The 19,093-nt window shown below is 42.5% G+C and overlaps 1 protein-coding gene across 4 annotated transcripts in view; it reads right to left on the bottom strand.

Annotated features, from left to right (window-relative positions):
• The window catches only part of dock1 (dedicator of cytokinesis 1), a 206,031-nt gene that overhangs the window by 164,856 nt on the left and 22,082 nt on the right, over nucleotides 1–19,093 (bottom strand). For 2 of the 4 annotated variants that reach the window (XM_030400621.1, XM_030400622.1), the window contains exons 2-14: nucleotides 15,507–15,590; nucleotides 15,217–15,257; nucleotides 15,030–15,085; nucleotides 13,381–13,477; nucleotides 12,919–13,067; nucleotides 12,209–12,344; nucleotides 11,084–11,241; nucleotides 10,119–10,200; nucleotides 9,459–9,594; nucleotides 7,876–7,948; nucleotides 4,984–5,123; nucleotides 2,497–2,622; nucleotides 2,009–2,133 (exon numbers count right to left, since the gene is read on the bottom strand). In XM_030400621.1, the coding sequence (XP_030256481.1) occupies nucleotides 2,009–2,133; nucleotides 2,497–2,622; nucleotides 4,984–5,123; nucleotides 7,876–7,948; nucleotides 9,459–9,594; nucleotides 10,119–10,200; nucleotides 11,084–11,241; nucleotides 12,209–12,344; nucleotides 12,919–13,067; nucleotides 13,381–13,477; nucleotides 15,030–15,085; nucleotides 15,217–15,257; nucleotides 15,507–15,590 (1,403 nt within the window). The remainder of the gene's footprint in view (nucleotides 1–2,008; nucleotides 2,134–2,496; nucleotides 2,623–4,983; nucleotides 5,124–7,875; nucleotides 7,949–9,458; nucleotides 9,595–10,118; nucleotides 10,201–11,083; nucleotides 11,242–12,208; nucleotides 12,345–12,918; nucleotides 13,068–13,380; nucleotides 13,478–15,029; nucleotides 15,086–15,216; nucleotides 15,258–15,506; nucleotides 15,591–19,093) is intronic. The other 2 variants (XM_030400623.1, XM_030400624.1) reach the window with 1 other exon arrangement.

Below are 19,093 nucleotides of genomic sequence, written 5' to 3'. Positions count from 1 at the left end.
GCAACCGCTCTAAACCTCTCATATCCCCCCCGTTAACTGATGTGGCCTCTGCAGAACAAGAGGTAAAGTCAAGTATGGGTGGTAATAATTAAACTTCAGTGAAAAGGGTCACCGGAGAGAGACTCTTGATGAAACAAAAGCTGTATTAGGACATTAGACACTGACGGGTTGACAGACGATTAGGAAAAAGTAAAAGGCACTCGGAAGTCAATTAAACACTCTCCAATTTGCAGGCTGACGACGTGGATTTGTTTGTGTCTTCATGGTTTTCATTTACTAGATACATTTAAAATGACGTTCAGATTTTGCAGCTTAACATCATTAATTGCAGACTTTCCTACCAATTCCCCACAAAAGGTATGAGTTGAAATTAAAATAGTTAATTGCTGACCAGCACCAAAAATATAATTAACCGGTTCCTGTGCCAAAGGCTGCATATTTCAGCTAAATACATGTGTAACTTTTTGACACAGCTTGCAATAAAAAAAAAAATAGACAGGGGAGAAAATCACCCTCTTAACTTCATTAGAAAAGGTAATTAAAGCTAGTACTGTATTTAAGTCTAATACTGAGGTACTTGAACTTTGAACTTAATTATATCACATTTTTGCTGCTCGATATTCTACTCAACTACATCTCTGTTCTTTTTATTAAACTGTATTTATAAACCATAACCATAACCATAACAAATGGTCAACTATGAACAATAAAGTTGTAAACTCTCTCACAACAAAACTAAAAGGAAAACCCCTGAAATAATAAAATTACTTGGTGCACATAAGTCAAAGGTCCCATATTGTATAAAGTCAAATTTCCTTTATATCTTAGTGATTATAAAGCAGGTCGAGGTGCTATATAAATACTGTGAAAGTATCAAAGGCAGGGTTCGTACACATTTTTCAAGGTCAAATTCAAGCACTTTTCAAGCACTTTTAAGGGTCATTTTTAAGATTTTCCAGCACCTTACTGCTGGGGTAAAATACGTATCTAAAGGAATATATATACTTGTGATTTTTTTCTTCACTTTTTATCACAATTATGTACATTGTATTATGCTGTAAACATCTAAAATTATATTCTATAATAGCAAAAACTTCAGAAATTAATTATCCAGTGTGATCCCAATTTTGTAAAAGACACAGAGTTATAATGTCAACCACTTTCAAGCACTTAAACTAAAATCCAAGCACTTTTCAGACCTTGAAAACACAACATTGAAATTCAAGCACTTTCAAGGATTTCAAGCACCCGTACGAACCCTGCAAAGGACTCAGACCACAGCCTCAACCCCCAGCATGGCCACGGTTGCAAAAACAATGACAGAGCTGATGTGGAAACACGGCGCACGAAACACGCTCATGCCTGTTAGAACTGACAAATCAGAGCCGACTGGGCTTTTCCAGAGGGGGGACTCAAAGAGAAAGGAGCTAAAATGAAGCAATCAGACGGATGACGAAGGGGAACTAAACTAAGAATCTACGCACTTTTTTTTAACACTCTGCAAGTGGCCAGTTTACATCATGAGTACTTCTGATACTTTAAAAACATTTGGCTTTACACTGTTATTGTTACTTTACTGACTAGGAGTATTCCCGCCACCACTGACTGCTCATTTCACATCTGTCATCACTTTTTTTAACAACTTTCAAACCATGCTGTCCGTATCCCTGTCCACCTGCTTGGGTCTGCAACCGACTCTGAAAGTGATTAAGGTTGATACTTGCAGCGGCGAGCCAGATTTTCAGGCTACTCAATCAACCACAGAGCACAACTACCGCATTCTGTCATTTTATGACGGGTGGCAAAGGCGGTCTGGCCTGTGTATCACACTGCTTTATAGTCCTGGTCAGTTAAGCAGCGTGCTGAGCTGTGTGAGATTAAAGAAAGCTCGCTAAATCACAGACTGTCTGAGAGACCAATTGGCTGTAGCACTTGTGCCCTGAATGCTGAGACTGAGCTGAACCCAGAAGAAAAAAGAAAGGAGTAAGTTAAAATTCTTCCATCGTACCTCCAGTTTCTTGCCGTCCTCGTCATAAACAGACATGGTGACCTCAACGTTTTTGGGTGTGGTCTTGCTCCCCTTGTCAAAATCCCCCTGAACCAGAGTCACGTAGATGTCATTTCGTACATCACCTTCAAGAAAAAAGACAGAAGATATGAGAAAAATCCTCACTTTTACAGTCTTCAGAGCCCAACGATCGTGGATTTATTCATTCATTTTCAATATATATGAATATTACTGCATAACCCATTACACTTTAGGTGGCATAAGTGGATATTTGGCACCATTTACTTTTTGGGTGACTTCAGTCCATTACATAACTAATGCCTTAATCAAACCTTAACGATGTACGATATGTTCTTTTCTCCCTCACTTACATTTTCTAAAACAGTAGATCTTAACTCAAAATCACTTCCTGAATGAATGATGTGCTCGACCAATCAGATTCAAAAAGGAGACTTGCAGAGACTTTTTTTTTTAAAAAAACACTCAACCTGGCATGATTATCTCAGGGAAGCCCATCTTGCGAGCCACAGCTGTCGATCGGTCCACCAGGTGAGGAAAGTCCTTCCTGATCTGATGGATGTCTCCGGGGAGCAGCTTCAGGGTCACCCACAGGCCTGGTGATGCATTCAAGGGCAAAGGGAGGGGGACGGACGAGGATAACGTGAGGAGGGGAGACAACAGGAGGGCTAACTGCCCCAGGAAAATACTAAAAAGAGATGTCTTCAAGTGTTTTTTTGTCTCTCTGTGACATCTAAAAGCTGCAGGGCAAGACGCAAAATAGAATCTACCCACGGGGATGTATTTAAGAAAACATAATGACAGCGGGAACAAGTGTGTGTGTGTGTGTGTGTGTGTGTGTTTGTTTATCCTTTCCTTGCTAGATGAAAGTGTAGTGTAATTGGAACGAAATTAACCACAAAAGAAAAACTAAAAAGCATGTTTGGCATCTATCATACTACATGCAGATGATCACATCTAATTTCCTTCGCGCAGACTCTCATCAGACTAAACGTAACATATTGGGACTGTAAATGGTAAAAAGACAAACAAACCTTGGCTAAAATAGAAAGTGTTACTTCTGAGGATGAACACTGGCAGCAAAAAACAAACAAATGTCTCTCTAAAACAAACAGATGCTTGTTCCTAAATTGGAACATTTTCAAGAAAAGAAATTACACATTTTCTGACCCCCTGCAAAATTCATGATACTGTCCCCAATGCCCCCGACTTATTCTTAAGGCACTCTTTGTTTTTATGAGAATAACTGACTGCTATGGTAGAATATTCAAATCAGTATGTAATTCCCAGATAATTGGTCTCAACACCTAAAAGTGTGAAGCTTAAAGGGAAACTCTGCGGCTTTCAATAACTCTTAAACAAAGGGCCTTCAGGGGACGTTCGCGGGTCATATTTCCAAACAATTTAAACGCCAGTAGCTTGCTTTGCTTTCCTCTTGGACTGGATGGAAAAGCTTCTTTTTTTGCAGACACTGCATGGTGTACCAGCTCTGTAACCACACTTAATATTCTCTCAGGAAAAAAACAAAGCAGCGCAGATACATACTTGTGAACAAGACTGAAAGCAAGGCACCCAATTAAAGCGGTCGTCCTGTAGTGAGCCCCTTCAGAGGCCACCGAAAATGAGCCCCGAAGCTTTACTCACTTTCACTTTGCGGGCCCCATATTGTTATGAGTGACACATCTCTCACTAGCCAAGCTGGAGGCCTTTTGATATGCGAGCGTGACCGAGGCAGCTGCTCTCAGCGCTCCACTGTTCCTCCCACCGTGGGTCGGCGCAAACCTGACATTTATCCAAGTACGTCTTCATAGGGCATGACAATGCCATGGAGGGCTGTCATGTTGGCCCCCTCCCAACGCAAATCCCTAAGATGGCTAATGTTGTTCTTCTACCCCGCAGATGTCAAATCACTGATAAGATCGGAGTCTTTGCAGAGGACTCGCCAGCTTAATTAACAGCTGGATTACTTGGATCCCGTAGTCATGGTGATGAGGGCAACTATTTATAGTGTGAGCAGTGATTTATATTGCGAGCACTTGACAAAGAATTATGTTCTTGTTAGCAAGATGAACAGTTTCAACACCCTGCCAGTTTGCTCAGGGTAATGGTACTTTGTAGGAACAGATCTTAAATGTGGTATGAAAGAAAATTACAGCAGTTCAGTGAGACGCAGTTAACCAATTAGTTAACCACTGAAGAGCTGAAGGAAAAGTGCACATTTTGTCTGGTGAGCTGCTGGCTTGCGGGTACAGTAGGTTTGAGAGAGGGGCCATAGAAGCTGCACAATCAAATTCAAGGTCCTTCTTTTGTTCCATTTACACAAATTTCCTGAAGAAGGCAACTTGTAGCAAAAGTCTGATTCATATGATTAAAAATAAAAATATTGTACCCACGGTTGTTATAGTTACCTAGTGTTTGTTTTTAAAATAAATAAATAAAAATATTTAGTTAACTGGAAGAAATTAAAACTAGATTTGAAGAAACTAAACAAAGTGAAACTATATTGTGTACTTTTAAGGTGCAATACATAAAACTTATTTTAAAACATTCAAAAATGTGTTCAATTTGTCAACATAATTTCAAGAAATAAGAGTTTTGACATTGAAATCTATGTTCTGTGTTGTAGGGTTATCTGCTGAAGTTAGCACGCTAACCTGCTAGCCCTGCCCAGCCCTTCTCATTATACTACTCCGAGTAGCTACCCAGAGCTTTCAGCAGCTACACCGAAGATCAGTTAGTGGCTACTATGGTGACATGTCTTCCCGTATTTGTGTGGAGTATGAATGTGAGAGGTGGCCACTTCCCATAAACTGCACCTTTAAAAAAAAGCCAATTGAAATATGAAAAAAAAAAAACACAGGAAATGTCTTTAACACATCAAGCATGAAGAAAACAGGTACAATAACGTGAACCTTGAGTTCCCTCCTTGGTTCTTGTGTCTGAACCTTGCACTGTACCTTGGCCCTTGTGATTGACCTCTTTGGCGGTGATAACTTTGTTGATGACTGTCTGGAGGAAGTCGTTCTCCCCCGCCACCCTGGGTGAAAAACGGGAGATGTTCAGCTGCTTGTGGCGAATGGCGTCATCCAACGCTAGCCTGCAGTATGCACACAACGGGCAAACACCACAGAGAAGAAGGGATGGCGGAAGAGAGAGGAGGAGAGGGAGGAGGAGGTGGAGAAGGAAGAGGAGGAGGAGGAGCGGGGCAGGAGAGCCACAAAGTGATGGTTGTGAGGAGGGGAGTGGGATGAGAGAGAGAGAGAGAGACACACACACACCGAAGAGTGATGCGAATACCGTGACAGACACAAAGCCGCTTGTTAGCAGTTAACAGTGAGGCAGGATGGGTAATGAAAGAAACACACAGAGAAATCATCGTTTAGGAAATGGTGCCCAGTCAGCATTTACAGCGCCAGTGCAGCAGTGGGAAGCTTGACCTGCCTGGTCAAATGTTTTTTCAATGCTGGTAGCCCAATACCCATGGCTGTATGCTCCAGAATAGATCCAATCCGGAAAAAACACACATTCCCACTCTGCTCCAGTGAGAAAACAGACTAAAACATAGTACGTTTTGTACCACACAGGGCTTCAGGTGTAGACAGGCTGATTGAGACATACAGGGGCATAAGAAAACGGCAGATGTGATCTGGGAAGCCCCACACGTGTGGCAGCTGTGAGAGTAATGTGGTGCAGCACAGAGGACTCTAAACAAGCAGAAGAGGAAGAGCATGAAGGAGAAGACAGTGGGGATGTCAGGATGGAGGAGGCAGTAAAGGACCTCTGTCACTCAGACTTGTCTTCAGTGCCTCCAACCTTGGCTCCAAAAATCGATCCAAGCCAGGAAGTAGAGCAGGGGACAGCAGAGGTTCAATCACGGGACAAAACATTGTAAGGCAACAGGAATAAAGGGCCATCCACACTAAGCGCAATAACTATAATGATCCAGCTGCGTCGGCTGCTTGAGAAAATGGATATTGATGACCTATTAGTGCCGTCACTGTGCAGAGAAACAAAATGAGTATGGCTGAAGACAAATCTTATTCATGCTTTCGTCTGAGTTAACATTACTTATCCTCAGAGACATCAGCACCAAAGACAGGAGGTATGACTCAGGTAAAATGATGTGTTTAATAAGTTGTGTGTGTGACATCCTGTATATTCAGATGAAGCTCGATTGGCTACCAGTGTTTATATCCTTCTACAAATTGCTCTGAAAGTGATAACAGAAATATTGTTTACCACTGTCGTCGTCGTGGTTGGGGTGTGGACATCAAATTGAGTTAGAACCATTTTTAAAACAATCTATTTGCTGTTACCGTTATAGTTATCGTTCTCGGTGTGGCCGGCCCTGATGCAGATTTTACCTCAAATTTGCAATGGTATAAAACTGATTCCGAAACAGTTGGGACGCTGTGTAAAACGTAAATCAAAAAATCTGTTTACTGACAACGGCTGTGAAATTCACTCCTGAGCCCATGTTGTATTTATACTTTTTTACAATCATGGGCTTATCAAAGTGGTGAATCTCTGCCTATCCTTGCTTATGAACCACTGAGTTTCTCAAGAAAGCCCCTTTCACTCCTAATCATGAAACTATTGCCTGTTCCCAATGAACCTGTGTCGTGTGGAATGTTTTTGGAGGATTTCACAACTTTCTCCGTCTTTTGCTGCTCCTGTCCCAACTTGTTTGAAAAGTGACTTTCAACATCTCCTTGACCTCGAACTAAGAATTGGATGATATTCATAAAAATAACTGAAGCTGACGAGGTCTTTGTGCTGTTCAGCTGAGCACATGTCAAAATGGATTCGCAAGTTATCACCTTCTGTTTATTCTATGCCTTTCACAGCATTCCAACTGCTTTTGGAATCGGGGTCCTAAAGGTTTTGGAACGTATTTGGATCTGGTTTTGACAAAAGAGCCGGACACAGCGGGGATTTCCTGTCCTTCAACTAATCGCTCATCTCAGCACAACATTAAATGTAGCTACAAATGAATTATCTAAAAGCAAGTTGTTTTGACAACGTGCCAGAGATGAGGTCAACTCTGTCTCAGACTTCTAATAAAGGAGTGTCTGGGGGGGGAAAACAAGAACAACAAACACTATCCACAGGAATTCCATCTCTTCAAGTCCAATCGAAAGCCATATCCATCCCTGTTTGGATGCCAGGAGTCCATCCAAATCACATCACAAACCTTCCCTAAATGGCTCCTTCACTTCCTGCCTCTGCTGGCCTTGAACGCACATTCAATAATGATTTTTTATTATTATTTTTTTTTTAAACCTACACTTCCAAAAACTTCATCATTTAAAAATGCGGTGGCAAATATCCACACTTGGACATAAATAACCTCTTGTTAGATCCAGTTCATCTTCTTCTCACAGGAAGCCTCTAATTTCCATGATTTATGCTCACAGATAAAACCGTTAAGTGAGGTGATCTGCCAGCTAAACTGCCAGAATCTGAGGCATTTCCAATTATGCAGGAAATCACGTTAAGGAAAAGGTTACTCTGGCTCTGTACGCAGTCCTACGAGAATGGCAGCAGTTAATGAGATTGCCTTAATTGAGTCACCAGGGAATAGGGGAGGAGAGCTACAGTCTGAAAACCCCCGCTAATCAGGTGTCAGGGATTCAAGACTTAAAAATAAAAAAATAAAATACACCACTGCGTCTTCGACATACTGTACAAAATAATGGAAATAAGTGTAGGAGCAGAAGTACATCAGCGTCGCAATTTTATGCAACGTGACCCCCCCCCCCCCCCCCCCCCCCCCAACATTAAAGGAACCCTTTGCTGCCGAATGTATGGACGTGATTTTGTTTTGAGCTGCAGAACAATCCACTTACGGCTGAAATGGGATAAAGTGCTGCTTGTCCTCGTCGTCCATTTTGCCCGTTATGATGTCGGTGACATCCATTACTGCGGGGAAAAACAAGAAGAGAGGGTTGAAACATTCTCAAGGCATGCAGAACATCGTGTGGCTGTGACATACAGATAACTGCGCGGTAAAGCCAAAAAAACAGAACCGATGTTGGCTCCCCGTCAGTGAGCACTAATTAAATGGCAGATTGCGGGGAAGTCAGGTCGGGTTTTCTGTCACCTGCACAGTGTTCACAAGAAGCAGAGGAAGGGAGGAGAAAATTCATCTGACTTTACAAGTTTAGCTTTAAGAGTGAAGGAAAATCAGCTTTAAGACTAACTTTACACAGACTTAATGTCCTGTCCCTCACCTCTAGTGGTTTAACTTCTCACTCGACTGCACTGATTTGCACCCTGTGACGCCAAGAACTGGGTGTGGTCACAGTGAAGGTGCAGTCATGCATACACGAACGGAGGAAAATGATCATCACTTGGAGTTCGTTTGACACTTTTTTTTTCGATTTGTTTTGGTTGCAACTTCACCAGTTAATTAGACATATGAGATTTTTTTTTTGTATGCTTTGATAAATCTGTAGAGGGGATTCTTCAGTGTTGCATGTGTGACCATGACTTGATCCAGAGAGGTGACCCAGACTTTCAACCAGATGCAGACAGGCCATCAAAACACTGCTTTTCAGTCTTTTGAGTTTCTTTTAACTTATTTTTTTAAACAACTGTAGAATTGCTGTGTACAGATTTATATATATTATATATATACATACACATACATATATATATACTCCCACTGGCAGTCCATGAGAACAGTGCTGCAGTCTGACAGTGTAATTTTAGTTTAAAATGGGCTGATGTCACACTGCTAGAGTAGTGAATCCAACATTTCCAAACAAAAGATGCATTAAGCCAGCACTGTTTTTCTTTTTTTTTTTTGCTCTGCTTGCAAATTTGCAGGTTGCCCAAAAACAAACAGCAAAAACATTCTTGAATCAGCTCCAATTGAAGAGAATGAGAAACAGTGAGCGGTGCTGGTGTGACGGCCTGTGTGGCTGTGACTCAAAAAAGAGCAAATCTCAAATATCAGCCCCCGCATCATGCTGCGCCCCGATGACGTCCAAACGTAAGCTGTGGCAAATAAGCTTGTCATTTACCTTTTCCTTCAAGCAGCGCTGGGGAACAAGACACTAAAATACAGGCATAACTGTCTCTGTTGGAGAGCCGCGGGCAAAATGCCAATCTAATTAGTTTATGAAACACCTGGCAGGTTGCCAACAAGATCAATCAAACTCTAATTCTTCTTTCTACTTGAGCTGGATATCTATGAATTTTAGCCAAACATATCTGCTCATCCAGACAAGGACTCTGGCACAATACTCGCTTTGTACTACTGAAAGGCAAAAACAAAGGATCTGTTCTCGAGGCTTACGTACATTGGGAGGTTAAAGCGGAGCTAGGGCAACAAAGTCTTGAGATAATCAGCGCCTTTAAACAACCCGTAACTTGGAGGTCGTTTCGGAACAACGGCTTATCAAGAAGCGTCTGTAGTCTGCTTTACCTGCCACTCCGAAGGGTCTTCTCAGTCCTGCCGTCAGCTTCTTGGTATTGTTGTCTCGTAGCTCCATGCGGCCGACTCTCACAATCTGACACACGAAGCTGATCTTCTCTCTTTTCAGATCTTCACTGCCCAAGTCCTGAGGAGGGAAAGCAAAGTAGCTATGAAAAACAGAATATAATGTCACTTTACTGCCCGATCCAATGACTGATATGTTAGGGAGACGGAAACAAAAATCTTATGATCTGATTGCACAATTAAGGGCGGGTTTTTAGGCTACAGAAATTCTAAGGTGCACACTAACAACCGATTGATTAATGGCACTTTCTTGGGTGAAGATGACTTTGTGTCTTCACCGCAAATTGCTTGGGCGACATCTGTGATTGCATCCACAGAATCATTTCCTGTGGGCAATACCTTTGGAAACGAGCAAAGTGCTCCCCAGTGGGCGCCCGCTGACCCCTTCCCTCCCTCGGGCTTCCATTAGATGGAGGTGACTGCCTTGGTAAATACATACAGTGGGCCAGGCTCTTTCTGAGAGAGCTTAACAAATACAGGCTCCGCAAACAGGCTCCCACATGCTTCATAACATGGCTGAATAAACAGTGGACTGCTACGGCCCAGGGAAGACACACACACAAACACGGGGACAAACACACTCACCGTGAAGACGGCCCGCAGATTATGAAGCTGGTCTATGTCCTTCACCAGACCTGAGCTTGACCATTTCACCAGGTAGTTTTCGCTGTGAGAGGAAGACACGATAACAAACACGACTCATATTTAGTCTCAGCAATTTCTCGTATTTACACTGAAGCATCTTTGATAAGGCTAATTAAGGCACTTGAGTTGCATTGACTATAGTCTCCTTCAAAGCTGCGGAAGCCTGAATGTTAATCCTGACACCGATCCGCTTGGGAAACAAAATGCATGACTGATGTTGGATGCTAGAGAAACATTCCACAGCTGAGCTGCTCTACTTGTGATAATTTGCTGTCAAAATCCTAAAACAATGGGCAAATCCCTGGGAAGCAGGCTGCGCTTGTTCTGGTCACGTTCTCGCTTGGCATGTGCGTGTCTGTTTGTGTGAGTGTGTGCTTACAAGTGTCTGTCAGTGTTTGTACTTGCTGATAGTCAACAGTTCCGGATAATATAACTAAGTCTCAGACACGAGAGCGTTCGAAACACATTAGGTGGCACATAAAAGGCGTTCCTTTTCGATCATGTGTATGTGAGGGGAACGTCTTGACTCATCATCACTCGATTTAGAAATACCAGCAGTAGTTGGCGGTTCGTTATGATTGCTATGAGGCATTTCCACCGTACGAGCTACAGTCAAATTCAGAAGAACTTGGGCACAAGTATGTAATCTTAATCTTCCAGTTCTTAAACATAACTGTGCTTGTAAAGGAAGGGAGGAAGGAAGGAAGGAAGGAAGGAAGCTGGAACAAAAAAGGGGTTAAAAATTAGGAAAAAAGGATGAAAGAAGGACAAATGAAAGAAAGAAAGAAAGAAAGCGAGAGGGGAATAAAGCGGGAAAGAACATAAGGATGAAATAAAGGACTTGAGAGAGGAAGTAAGGACGTCAGTAAGGACGAAAGAAAGAAAACATGCAGCCACGGGTTTACCTGATGAACTTGGACTCCACGGGGTCGTAGAGAGACATGAGCACCTCTGCGTCCTCGCCGATCTTACACACCACATTCTTCAGAGTCACAAAGAGGGCAAACGCCGGCGTGGAGGCAAACTTTGCTTGCCTGCTCAGATCAATATTCTGCTTCTGAGACTGTCGGGAGGGAATACAGAGGCATTGCATTCAACATTGGACTTCTCTCCCATAGCTTTGTGTCACATGCGGGTCGACCTCAGGCCGGCGCAGTTTGAGAAACGAGCCCAGGAGAAGATTGATGTGCGCAGAAAAGAAATACTGTACGTAGGTGTGGTTTGCACTTGCACACCGGATTATTGAATGTCAGACACAGACTGGGAGTCTTTCAAAACATTTAACAAGAGGCAAATTTTAACAATAAAATCCATCAGAGTCATTATAATATATTCCACGCGGGAGTAAAAAAAAAAGCCTGTATATTCTCTTGATTTCCAGAACCGCATCTGCAGTAAAAGGTGGACTGATTCATGCGATAACCTGGACGCCCTTCAAAAATATGCTGGGGCCACATCATTAATATTTATCGCGCTGAACTGGACACTTTCTTATTGCCCATGCATATGCAATGAAGACCTCTGAAAGAAAAGGTCACATAAGATGAGACCACATAACTGCAGGGCACTTAGCGTCTAGCACTCCTACACACTGCCAGCTGACATTCAGGTGAGGGATGCCACCGACACGCCAAGTAAAACAGACAGGGAATCTGGCCGAGCTCCTGACTTTGTGGAGAGGCAGTCAAGCGTCTTTGTGTACCAGGAGTGGCCCCATTTTTCCCCCCACTTCTATACTTTATTTGAGCAAATGCCAAAACTCCTTCCGCATGAAACTGCAGGGGCTCCGTCTTATTTTTGGGGCATTTTTCTAAGCTTGAAAAGCACTTTGTACATTTGTTTGATATTCTCTTACCACTTCCCACCGGGCAGGAGTCAAACACTACTGTAGAGGAAATATATTTCCACTGCAGACAATCTCCAGTGTAAATTTACCTGTGTGACTCGGAACTTTATTGAGACAGTACATCAAAGATAAGTACAAGCATATTGAGTCCCAGCCAGAGTGTAAAAGTGTCTCTTGTCTTTACCTTCTCCTCTTGAATCCGGTCCTCAATTTGTTTTGAGGCGGCCTCATGCGCTCTGAACAGGCTGACGGTGCTGGTGAGCTCTGGGTCCAGTATGTTTCCATCTTTGTCTCTGACCACCAGGTCGAGATCCAAGTACCTTGCATAAAAATCAGGAGTTAACGGGGGGCAGAGCACGCCAACCGGATGAAAACATACAGGTAAAGATTGTGAATATGTAGTTGCCTTTGCCTTATTTTCTCCTCATATATTTTTACCCTTTAGCTCTGCTCTTATTCTAAAGCTCTTTTATTTTGTTCAACCCTTTCTTCAGTGGGCAAAAGCACGCTGCCGACATGCAGTCAGTGCGTTTCCTCACCTCATCACTCCTTGTTTCTGCAGAAGTAAAAGCCATTTCTCTACCTGGGCAAAGGTTTAAAGTTTCATCACAGGAGCAGGATGGAGCCTCACAATTTTCGTTTTTAACCGATTTTATAGTCCCACTGCAGACCCAGCGAGAGCTGTCATTTCATGATGGAATACAGTACAGTTAGCTAAAGCTAAATCCCTCCAGTTTGTCCTCAGGCAAAGTGATGACCTGTCATTTTCTATTGACTGACACCGCTGACCTATTCCAACAAGAGTCATTTTACCGGATAGATATGAGGATAAAGGGATATAAGCTGCTGGGAGTGAAGGAGACGGCTCAAAGCCTCTAAAGACCGGATCCTCACTTGTTGCCGTAGTCTATCTTGGAGGTGACTTTCTGTTTGAGCTCGGTGAGCTCGTCTTGCGGGAGGGTGCCGGAAAGGATCTGAGAACGCCATTCGATGAGGTCGTAGATCATGTCGCGGACGGAGTTGAACATCTCGCGCTTGTCCCCCTGTCAGCAGGAAACAGATGGACCAAAATGTGTGCAGCTTAGACACGAAAATTATTTTACGAGGGCTACAGTGTCTGAACTGTAGAGTGGTGTCATCAACAGACGGTACAGGAGAATTATGGTGACCAAAGGTGATTATAATTAAGAGAAATTACCTTGAGCAAAATTCAACCAAACATTTTTGTGAAAAGAACCCATCAATAGAGAGCCTGTACGTGTACGTGTGTGTGTGTGTGTGTGCGTGTACGTGTACGTGTTTATGTGTGTGTGTGTGTGTGTGTGTGTGTGTGTTTTTGTTACTTGGCTTGCTTACCACATACAAATCCCTCCATATCGTGGCCCACTCCCGCAGTGTGGTGGTCACCTCCTGAACCAGGGGCAGCTCAGTGGGAATGACTTGCTCCTTGTGCCTGCAGTGACAGCGAACAAAATGATATTCTGTGTTTTCTACAGTTTCCCCTCCGCACCGACACTGATAAACATCTCGACTGATAAATTCACACATTTATCTCGCAGCTTTGTTCTAATCCTTTAGTTGGAATTCAGTGAAAGGAAAATCTATTTGTTCCTCAAGGTTCTCGGTTGAATTCAAGGACTTTGATGTTTGGGGGTTTAGCTTTTTTTTGTCTTTATCTCATTTTTTTTGTTCGTGCAAGTAAAATCAAAGAGGACAGATGAAAACAAAACGGGGCCACAAGTTGTGCAACAACAAACGTACATGTCACATCATATCAAGAGCAGATCTTTCCGCTGAGACAACCTCAGAGGCTCTGTACGTAAAACGCAGGAACATCCAACAAGCTTCTTAGTCATTCAGAAAGGAGGAGAGACTATTTTTATTTCTGCTGATCTCCTCAGCGCACTGCATCTTCAGCCAGTGTAGGTATAATTGAAATATGCATCCTACCCATGTTTTCAAAACTAACAGAGCTTTAACAGGAATAAAATAAGTTAGAAACAAACCTTAAACAGTAATGATTGAGAAAAAAAATCAACAATTTAGCAGAGTTGAATTTAAATTACATGAATTGACTCATTTAACAAAAATAAACATAAAAAGATAATTAAAACTCCTCAATTGGCGTTCCCAAACAACATACATCCCACATGGTAAGAACAAGCTTACAAAAACTAGCAGATGGTGTAAAATCTGTCCTCTGCTGCAGGCGACTATCTGCTGGTTGACTGAAATATCTTTCAAAAATATAAACTATATTAGTCCAGTAATTAAGTTTGATTGAAAGCACGGTGTCCTTTAACTCAGACGGTGCTGTCGGCAGTAGTGTGGGCTGCCCATGTGCACTGTGCCTGCAGAGGGCTGTAATCTTACTAAATTAATATTTAATGGGATGCCGAAAAATTATCACCCCCGCCAAGGAGGTTATGTTTTAAGTAGCGTTCATTTGTTGGGCTGGTTGGATTGTTAGCAAGAATTACACGAAAATGACTGAACGTATTTCCACAAAACTTGGATGGAGGACGGACCTTTGATAACCTTTGGTGCGGATCCAAATTAAAGGACGGGGACTTCTTTCTCATTCTCTTTATCATTGCGGGAGTGCGTTTTTCAACGTTTTTGTTCATTTCTCGGAAAATGGTGCATGGATCTTGATGAAAAAAACGAAACAAACTGAGTGCCATTCTAGTCTCAACATGTGTGGGACGAGTCCACTGCTGTAGAATTTGCTTTGTAATGATTAAATCGTATAGACTTGAGTTTAACAGTGTAAGTACCTAGTATTGTATTCATTTCCCTCATAAGAACTGTATGATCGCTACTTAAAAAGACACAATTTTACACTGAAATGTGTAGAGATTGAACCCTTCAACCCAATCCCCCATATAATGACATAATCTTACACAGAAATTCAGCAAAAGAAGAAGCCATCTTCTTGTTTGTGAGAAAGAAATTCTAAATATACAGTGTATGTAATTTGAAAGTGGAAGTGGAGGATTACTAACCCGCTGCCCTCGACTGTGGCCTCTTTCAGGTGTATGTAACAAGCAGGAAATATGCCCTAGAAGAGGAAGAGATCACAACACAAACATCATTATTTCAAAAACTGGGACAGAAGTTGAACTGCTGAAAAAACTGAAGCAGTAAAAGACTGACCTCTGAGTCATTGTTTAAAAGCTTACTGACGCTCACCTTTTTGGATTTCCTCCTCAGCCTATGCCCTCTGTACCAGTCTAATGGAGAAGAGAATAAGGTTAAATGTTTCCACCGCAGAATACGAATAAAACTTAAAACAAGGCGGTGTTAATCAGCAGTTTTGAAACAGAAGTGAGGGGTGAGGCGTATCACCGTCATAATCATTACTGCTATTATCTTATTGAACATGTGTATAAGAATGTGACAAAAGAAAAGAGGTACTAGTGATGACAGGTCAATAGTGTCCCACTGTCAGCTGTGATCATGGCCGTAAAGCCCGTTCTCACCTTCATATGTCTCAAGTATGTGCACCGTGTCTCCGATCTGCAGCGACAGCTCCTCCTCTCCCCGGGCATCGTAGTTATAGATTGCTAAAGAAGGATGAAAGAGAGGAAGGGAATATAAGAAGGAGGAGATATTACAAGAGGAGGGGAAAAAAAAAGGCAATAAAAACATTTGGCTCCCTCGTGGCGCTAATTGTGTGCCACTGCAATGTGTAGTAGAGGCATCACACATCCACAGGATGTCCACCCACGCGGCCTGACACAGCGGTGGTCGGGCCTGGCACCATCGGAGCTGTAATATCAACACTTTTCTACCACCCACTGAAAAGAAACCAATAATGATGGAGAGCCCTAAAACAGCAATAACGCCGGCGGAAAAATGGATTTGCGTGGAATTACAGGACAAACAGATTACATATTCAATGTGCTGATTTTCTCACAAACAAACCAGGTGACAAAATAATGATTATTTGGTTGTCGAGTCAACAGCATATTTTTGTGTGCATTATCTGTGCACTTAACGAACAGGGATCAGTAGAGCATGTTACAGGTGCTCCCTGAATTGACTGGTAAATCCCCACCATGCTGGAGAGTTAGATACTGTCGCCAAAAGTAAAAGTGAACCAGCATCTACAGTCGAACAGTTAAATGAATCCGGTTTATCAACTACAAAGTAAACCAAAATCTGACCAAAAACCAAAAAGCTCAATCCGTCAAGATCAGTGTATACGGGAGAAGTGTCGATAGCTGTGGATCAGTTAGGTGAGAACTACTCAACAAATTCAATCGAGTCACATTTCAAAACAAGGAAATGAAGACTTAAAAAAGCCTTTTTAAAACCTTCTTTTAACTTCTGGTAATGACAATCTTCAAACAAACAAATCAAGTTTGTCTAAGAAACGGTGGTGTTTCTCAATGTGGGGCTTCCGAATATTATACTCTATACATTGTGTAGAAAATGGCATTTTGTGTGATTCGGCGTCCCCATCCATCGTTTCTGAGTGCGACACCACTGTGGCAAATACAAATCTCAGGTCTGTTATAATTTGTCAAACATAATCTAGGTGCTAATCACAAACAAAAGTCATTACGTCTTCACAACGTTATGTGTTGAAAACAGGTATCTTGAAGTGAACTTGTATGTAACGCTATGATCCTACCCTCTCACTGAAGTAACACAGGGCCGTAACAAGTGACAGAGACACCATTCACCCTGTTACAAGACACTGTATCATCAACTGGATTTTAAAGATGTAGTTTTTAAAAGGTCAAAAAGTTACGCAACGTTGCTTTAATTACCACAATGCACTCACTGCAAATAAAAAACACCGACACTTTTAGACGGCTGTAAAATAAACAATAACTTGCCAGTCCAGGCTGGGTTTCATTGTCGACTTCACATCTTGGGGTAGCGAGAGACATATTTTCAGTGCACCACTTGCCTATTTTTGACTGTCAGTAGACGGATAATTTGAGAAAGCTACGACATGTGGAGAGAGGTTGACAGACACCCAATGCTTACATTCAGCTCGATCGGTACCGCACATGTGCAACAGAGACGAGACGGAGGTGAGATGACTCACTTGCTCACTTCCATCATCACCTGGGAAAAAACACTTTTGTTTTGTTTTTATTCAGAATGTCATCGATTAAGAACGGGCGGGCCCAGAAGAACTTTCCGTCAAATGTACTCAAAATCTTTGTACAAAGTGTCTGGAATACCTTCAAAGCAAACAAACAAAAAAGAGAAAACAAAATGTGACAGAAAACATAAATCTCCTTGTCAATAGTAATGGCTCTAATCAGCAGTCAGGAGCGCATAAAATGTTTCTCTTGCACTCACAAATCCATTATTGGTCAGACTTCAAATACAAAGCAGACTATTCTCTCTGTGGTGCCAACACACACACACACACACACACACACACACACACACACACACACACACACACACACACACACACACACACACACACACACACACACAGCCCCTCGCATCTTTTGTCACAGCTCCATCAACATGTCAAGGTCATGTTATAACTGACTGGTGACACTTGTTCTCTCATTTAGCGAGAGGTGAACAGCATGTCGCTGTCAAAGCAGCCATGACCGACACCTGTCTATGAGAAAGTACAAGGGCGCCCACACACACACACACACACACACACACACACACACACACACAAACAAAACTTATCCACAACCTATACTCTTGATAGCATGACGGGTGGCCATGTTGAGAGGACACCCGCAGGTAAAAGTGACATAAATGTGAGTGTGTATGCATGTCATGCTGGGGGACTGCACGCAGGGCCATTTCAACAGAGGTTTACAGAGGTGAATGATGGCTTAATTAGAAAAGACCCCTCGCCGCAGGCTCTGGAGCCTTCCCAGCATGCTCGTGGCACATCAAGTGAATCGACCGCTTTCTCCCACAATCACCTGCCATCGCAGGAGCTGATTGTATTTCGTTTCCAGGTGGCACACGGCAAAACATTTCTGTTACCATTTAGCTCTTAAGTTGTTATGGTGGACAATTATCGAGAACAAAAGCGCGGCTGTTTTTGTCGCTTATGCTGCCGGGGTGAAATCGCTTTATGTCCTTTACGCCCACACAGGAGTCGCTGCTGTAACAGATCATCCGAAAGTAAGTGAAGTCAATTGTTTTTTATTTTTAAAAGTTTTAAAATGTTACGGGTATATGCCATTATTATCGATTCTTCAAAAAAACAAAGCAAAACGCGGTGGCAATTATAAAAGGCTGCCATTATTACAGAGAATTCCAATTAGCTATACAGTCTGTGTCAGCTACAAAAGAGGTCAGACAGTGCTGCCAGATAATTGAGATATCAATGCAACATAATGCACTATTTCAAATACATAGGCTTTACTTAGGGATGCCCCCAAGGAATATCAAATTTGAGTTCAAACTTTTCCAATCAAGTCGCCCAATTGTCAGTTCATGATGCACGCAGGCAAGCAGACCATCGTGGTCAAAGTTGACTAATTTAAGGGTGGGTTGATTTATTCACAATGTCAACTCATACAACAAGTCACAGTCCACCTTTGAAGTGGTTGTCCGCAGGTGTCGTGTCTAATTTAAAAATATCTAGAATGTTAAGTTAAAATAGAAATGGAGTTTTACTTCTCTCAGAAATTCACTTTCTATAAAGATGATCAAAAATATGAAACATTGTATGCATACGTTGTATTTAAAGGATTTAACAATGTGTGACAAATCAGAGAGGCGGGTGATTAATGAACGATATCAATGACTGTAGGTCAGGTATTTTGAGTCGAATGGCAGCTGAGCCTGACGAGACCTGAGGACGAGGACTGCTGACCTTACCCTTAAGCCTGATTTATGCTTCTGCGTCGCGGCGACGGCGTAGCTACGTCGTCGACGCAGACCCCTACGCGGACCCTACGCCGTAGCCTGACGTGCGCCTCCAAAAAATCCTGACTACGCGTCACGTCGACGTGTCGAGACACGAACGGCAAGGACTGTGATTGGTCCGCTCAGAACGTCATTTCAGGCAGTTGTGTCGCCTGCGCTTCAACATTTGTAATAACAGCATTTGTTGTTCAAT

This window comes from Sparus aurata, chromosome 20, assembly GCF_900880675.1.
Source record: "Sparus aurata chromosome 20, fSpaAur1.1, whole genome shotgun sequence".
NCBI classification, from domain to species: Eukaryota; Metazoa; Chordata; class Actinopteri; order Spariformes; family Sparidae; genus Sparus; species Sparus aurata.
The sequence above is the reverse complement of the archived record's forward strand: the minus strand, read 5'-3'. Positions and strand labels throughout refer to the sequence as shown.